The sequence below is a fragment of the Taeniopygia guttata genome, chromosome 8 (genome assembly GCF_048771995.1).
Source record: "Taeniopygia guttata chromosome 8, bTaeGut7.mat, whole genome shotgun sequence".
In the NCBI taxonomy this organism is placed as follows: domain Eukaryota; kingdom Metazoa; phylum Chordata; class Aves; order Passeriformes; family Estrildidae; genus Taeniopygia; species Taeniopygia guttata.
In genome coordinates, this window is record NC_133033.1 from 5,907,159 (window position 1) to 5,912,878 (window position 5,720).

The following is a 5,720-nucleotide window of genomic DNA, read 5'->3' on the forward strand; positions in this document are numbered from 1 at the left end:
ATCAGAACTGAAAAATTGAGTAAAACATATTTTAAAAATGTACGAGGCTTCTCTATCCAGGTAAGAAAATGACATTATGTTTTTGATACGGGATAGAAAAAGCAAAACAGTTCCATTGAAAGGAAGATGGGATTGCAATGAAAATTTTATAAGGAAGAGTCAAGTAAACTCATATTACTTTATAAGTTATTTATCACTTTTCATTATCTGTTATAGCCTATAAGATATTTTTAATATGAAATCAGGGCTCTGTGTGAAAATTTAACTATACTGTTGTTTTCTGCTAAAGAATTCAAAGTAACAAGTAAATCCTGCTAAAACTTCCTTCATGTAACAGTGGAGACCCTTACAGTGGGCATAAATGTTGAACTTGTAAGAGCAGGGATTTTTGCCAGACCCAAAAGAATCACCATCATCCTCAATTTATAAAATCCTGTGTTGTCTTCAATTGTTAAACAGTAACTGGAGGGTGTATAATAAACTGTTAAACTGGGGGCACTGGAGTTCTAGGACACACTGCATACATTGGTGCAGTTTAAAGTGTGGCACACAGAAAGGGGTCCCATTCGTGGCTGGAGCCTTGAGGCACTGCCTTCCTAAACAAATAACAAGCAAATATCAAATTAGACCATTGTTATTATTGTAAGAGTAAATCTTCACATGTAGGATTGGCAAAGCAAACAAAGATATGGTTAGTTTGCAAAGTCAGTTATGGGCTCTTTTTTACCTATCAAAATTAAATCTGCTTTTGAAAATATGAATATGAATAAACTTAGTTCCTGGCTTGCAGACTCTCAGAAAGTTGTGGATGCCTGTGTGTCCACCCATCTCACAGGAATAATTACACTGATAGTAATTGAAATTTTGTCCAGACCAATGTAGCAGCAAATGGAGAGTTTTATTTGAACTCCCAACCCAATCTGGACTTCTAGTGGTTTTTTTTTTTCCTCCCAAAATTCATCTCCTTGTTTCAATACAAACTCAGCCTCTAGAATCTGAATCCTTTACATGTGGGGCACTTCAAACCACACACACACACACACACACACACACACACACACACACACACACACACTCACAGGGTTACCATAGCAACTGATTCCATCAAGAGGAAACTGTTTTGCAGAAGAATCCACAGTGCTGCCCCAACCTGGTGCTTGTCCAGCTCGCCCTGGAGAAACCACTCCAGTGCAGAGCAGCCCAACAGCCTTTGGGAAGTGCTGTCCCAGCTCTGCTCTTCTGTAACCTCCCAACTTCCAAAACACTCTTTTTAAAAGAGCTGAAAAATAGATCTGATTTGATCAGATCAGTTTTTCCTTATAGTAGCTATGCAAATGTGTACAGCATTATATGAAATTATTTTGTGAGTTACGTGGGAGGAATCTAATTGGCTATTGACTGCTTAAAGTGCTAATGTTCATCATAATGATTCACATAAAGGTTATCCCTCAGCATATTTATCTAAATTTGCATAGTGACATTAACATCATTGAAATAATTCCCTAATCAGATTACGAAATTGTTGTTAGCCTGAATGTGAAATGAACCAAAACAGATTGGTTTAGCAGAACCTATGCTGATGTTGGAATAACAGATATCTAAGTGCAGTTCTCTGATTTCCTATGCTTTTTATATACATTTTTATTCATCATCAAAACAGCAAGTGGGGCAGACAGAACCCTCATCTGATGCCGGGCAGCTCTCCCTGTTTGCTAACAGGGCAGACATCTTCATCACTTCACTCCTTGTCCCATGAATCTTAAAAAGGGTCCAAAAGGGGTGGACACCCACTTATCCCCCACATCGTGGTGACTCAGCCTGCCAGCAGTGGCACACTAATCAGTTAAGACAAATTTTCTCTTTGTTTGTGGCAGAATCAAAGGAAACTGATGCAATGCACAATATCCCCAGAATGAAGCATGGCAGAATGGAGCTTAGTGCAAAATAAACTGAAAAAGATGGTATTTTAAAAACCATCATGATTATCTGTATTGATAATTTTTGTTCCCTTTTTTTCCAGGTTTTGACTATTTCGAAGCCAGTGCCAAAGAAAACATCAATGTGAGGCAGGTGTTTGAGCGTCTCGTGGATATCATCTGTGAGAAGATGTCAGAGAGCATAGAATCAGACAATTCCAGGGGCACTTCTGGAAGGAGCATGAGGCTCACAGACAACCCCCCCCCTTCACAGCAGAACTGCTCGTGCTAGTGACCTTTCACATTGAGAAATGTCCTTGTCCCCCTGATTAAATTTTATCTTTTCATTTGTGGCGGTGCATTATCATCTAGTCCAAAGGCAGAAATGTCTGTTGTAGGAAACTGGTATGTTTGTTTAATGTGCTGGAGTGTCAATATTATATATTTCCTCATCCAATAATTTAATAATCTGAAAAAAAATATTGTAAGTGCACCTTGTGTGAATGTGAGTTACACTGAAGAATAATAATTGTGTAGTGATGCAAATGTTATTTCTACAGAGAATGTTGCATTTTTAAATTATAAATTCCTCTATTGCAGAAAGAGTGTTTTTGTCAAGAACAGCAGGAAGCACAAAAACCAATTAGAGGGGATCTGGTCTAAGAGAAGAAAGGGGGAAATCTCTTATAAAACAAGAATAAGCTTTTTTTTAAAACATAAACCAACCAAACAAAAAATCAATTCCCAGATATTTTGAGAATTGTTGCTATCCTCTGGACATGGACCTGTTTTTCTGTAGGATGGAGCAGAAAGTAGAGCATTTCTGTCTGACAGTGTGAGGTCCTCCAGAGTGTGAAGAGGAAGGGGATTGGGTTTTGTGTCAGGTCTCTAAACAGATGACGAACACAGGGAGGAATCAAAGCTGCTAGGCTGGGGGGAGGAGGAGGAGGCCTTGCAGCCATCCCTGTCCTTCCTTCCCTGTGCTTTGGCTGGTGCTGAGTGAAGGTGTAAGAGCCCTTCCAGGAGCTGCCCTTGCCTCCAAACTTCTCCAGCACAGCTTGCAGAGTGCTGGGGGTAATCCCCTCTCCCCAGAGTCTGACTGTCCTGCAGCCTTTCCCCTGTATCCTGTAGTTTTACCTCTCCAAGTCTGGATCTTCTCTCATCTTGCAGGATGAAGGAAAAGGGGAGTTGGCTGCTGAATGCTTAGTTGGAGGCAAAAACATGTAAGATATGGAACAGCACTGTCTCAGAGAGATAAAAATATCAGAAGCCAAAATGTGAGTGTTGGCAGGTATTTGTGCCAATATTATTAGATTCTCTTTCTGCATTTTGTTGTTGATTTATTTTTTTAATCTTGTTCTAGATGGGTGGGGGGCTAGATTTTCTGGGTTCAGATTCAACCACAAAGTATGATTTAAGGAAAGTACGAGTGACTAATAAAACACAACTGCAAATGAAATGTAGCAAAGACATCCTGTTATTCTGTCAACTTCTTGTGGCATCATGCTTTGAAGGGAGGCAAAATTTTTAAACTAAGTGGATATGGAGAGAAGTTGGTTGTCTTAAGGGGAAAATTCTAAAAAGCTTTTACCTTTGATCTGTGATCTCCTCTGACTGAGAGGACTTCCTGATATCAGGAACAGGAGTCGAGTGCCTGCCCACTGCCCTGTAATGTGCTGGATCATGACACCAGTGAGTGCTTTTGTAATTTCCTTCTGTTGTGTCTCAAAGTATAATAGCTCTAAGAAGAAAAGCACAAAATTCTAGACAAAAATGCAACTTTTTTGGAGTGGTTTGAGCTCATTGTGCTAAAGGCTTGATGCCTCTGTCTGTTGCTTTTGGGAATCTCTACTGTGGCACATTCTGGGTGTGTGTGATCTTGTCCTGAGAGTGTGATTTGTGCAGTGCTGGGACTGTGGCTGTTGTATCTAAATGCCTGAAACTGCAAAATAAAGAGAAATGTACTCACTGGGTGTGGCCAGAGAGTTTGTGTCAGCTGCATTTCTTGTTTTAGGAGTCCTACACGTGTGTGGAGTAATCCTTTTAATGCTTAAAAAATCCATCAAAGTACATTGATCTTTGACAGGGCGATGGTCTTTGAACCCAGCAATCTGGAATCACTATATAGGTGTAGTACAATGAGGAGAAGGATTATTGGCCAATAAATGCATAGTGTTGTATTTTAATTGTAGAAAGAAGCAGGTTTTCGGGCAACTTGTATAACTAGCAATAAAATAAAAAGAAAAATCCACATCAGATTTTGAGCTGTGCAGATATAACTTAGTACCTCAGTGCAAATAATGATTTATTAGCTCAGCAGCTCCCTGATAAAACAAAATGGATTCAGCAGAAGTGGAATTTCAATTATTTTCTTTCACTTACTCTTTTTCCTGTAGCAAAAAAGACATTTCCCTTTCCTACCCAATATATAATTTTGTTGTGTTCTGGCCAAGTCAGATTAGCATCTTTAAAGAATACAAGTGCATTCCAAGCCCTTTGAGCTAGGATGGGCAGAATTGTTTTGTCACAGGCCAAACCAGCAAGTATCTATAGGGCAGTCTGAAGAAAGAGTTGGGAATTCTACCTTGCCTGATGATATTGCATACATGGAGAAGCTTAATAGTTTTTCCAGAAATCCTGAAGAATTTATTTCAAATAATGAATCACAGGAAACTGATACATCTCTGAATTAATATATATTTTGTGAATTGCCTAATCTTCTATTTTCTGTGAATAAATACAGGGAAAGCCTTTTGCCTTAAATGGCCTGCAGCCGGTTTCAGTACCAGCAGTGAGTCAGGAGTAATTGTTACTTGTATTAACTTGTAAGGGGAATGGCAGAATGTGAGACACTCATTTGTCAGGGCACGGGAAATAAGCTTACCTGCTTATTTACTGAAGGTAAACGCGAGATTTGTGATGTGGGCTTGCAGAGAGCCTTGTGTTAGCGTGGCAGCGGCCCAGGATAGCTGTGTTAATAAAGTAGCCTGGTTACAGGGTGAAAAAGGGGCAGTAGGGTGTGAAAAGAAAGAGGCGACGGCTCCTCACGAGCGGTTTGTACAAAACAGCAGCGAGCGTGCTGTGCTCAGGGAAACCCTGGGGTGGAGACGGGCCTCGGCTCCCATCTGGTGGGGAACTAAAGCCCAGTGGGCAGCCGGGCTGAGTTACCTGAGGCTCGGCCTCTGCCCCCGCGCCTTGGCTTTCAGCAGCGGGGGCTGCGGGCCGAGAGACAGCGCTCCCGCTGCCGCTCCATGGGCGCTGCAGTGTGACGGGGAACAGCATATCCAGGAACTGGGAAGTGCAGAGGCTGCCGAAGAGGCACGCACAGCACACAAAGGGCGGTTTGTGCTCAGCAGCCGGGGCTGCGGCCTCCGCGCTGCTCGGGACACGCCGCGTTCCGCCGGCCGGGACCGGCCGCCCTCAGAACCCGCCATGCTGCCGCCGGCTGGCCCCCAGAGCTGATTGGTCCTTGCAGGCTTGAGCGACAGCCAGTCCGACCAATGGGTGAAGGAGTTGTGGGCAGGAGGCGGGCTTCCGCCAGCTGGTTGTTGGACTGTTCTAAGGCGAGAGCAGGGGAGCACAGCTCAGCGGCGGGCGGGCATACTCATGGAAACGTGACGGCGCATGGAGCAGTCCCCGCAATCTGGATCCTCACTTCCGCCTTCTCCTCACCCCTCTGATTTCGCTGCCCTCTCCGCCCGATTCTTGAAAGGGGCGACATCCCCCTCTGCACTCCCCCATCGATGGTTTCCCCCACCCGCTCACGCCGGCAGCCTCGTCTCCCCCAATAGGAGCGGCGCGCAG

At 43.2% G+C, this 5,720-nt stretch overlaps 1 protein-coding gene and 1 long non-coding RNA gene across 4 annotated transcripts in view; one reads left to right on the top strand and one right to left on the bottom strand.

The window, feature by feature from the left end:
- Positions 1-3,884, top strand: part of RAB3B (RAB3B, member RAS oncogene family) — a 49,803-nt gene extending 45,919 nt beyond the window's left edge. For both annotated transcript variants that reach the window (XM_030279296.4, XM_012575300.5), the window contains one exon: positions 2,021-3,884. In XM_030279296.4, the coding sequence (XP_030135156.1) occupies positions 2,021-2,208 (188 nt within the window). In that variant the 3' untranslated portion in view covers positions 2,209-3,884. The remainder of the gene's footprint in view (positions 1-2,020) is intronic.
- The window catches only part of LOC121470337 (uncharacterized), a 31,524-nt gene extending 25,955 nt beyond the window's left edge, over positions 1-5,569 (bottom strand). Inside the window, exons 1-2 of one of the 2 annotated variants that reach the window (XR_012057208.1) lie at positions 4,801-5,569; positions 3,989-4,139 (exon numbers count right to left, since the gene is read on the bottom strand). This is a non-coding gene — a long non-coding RNA (uncharacterized lncRNA). Of the gene's footprint in view, positions 1-3,988; positions 4,140-4,800 lie in introns of those variants that run through there. The other variant, XR_005981163.2, reaches the window with a different exon arrangement.
- Between the last annotated feature and the right edge of the window lie 151 nt (positions 5,570-5,720).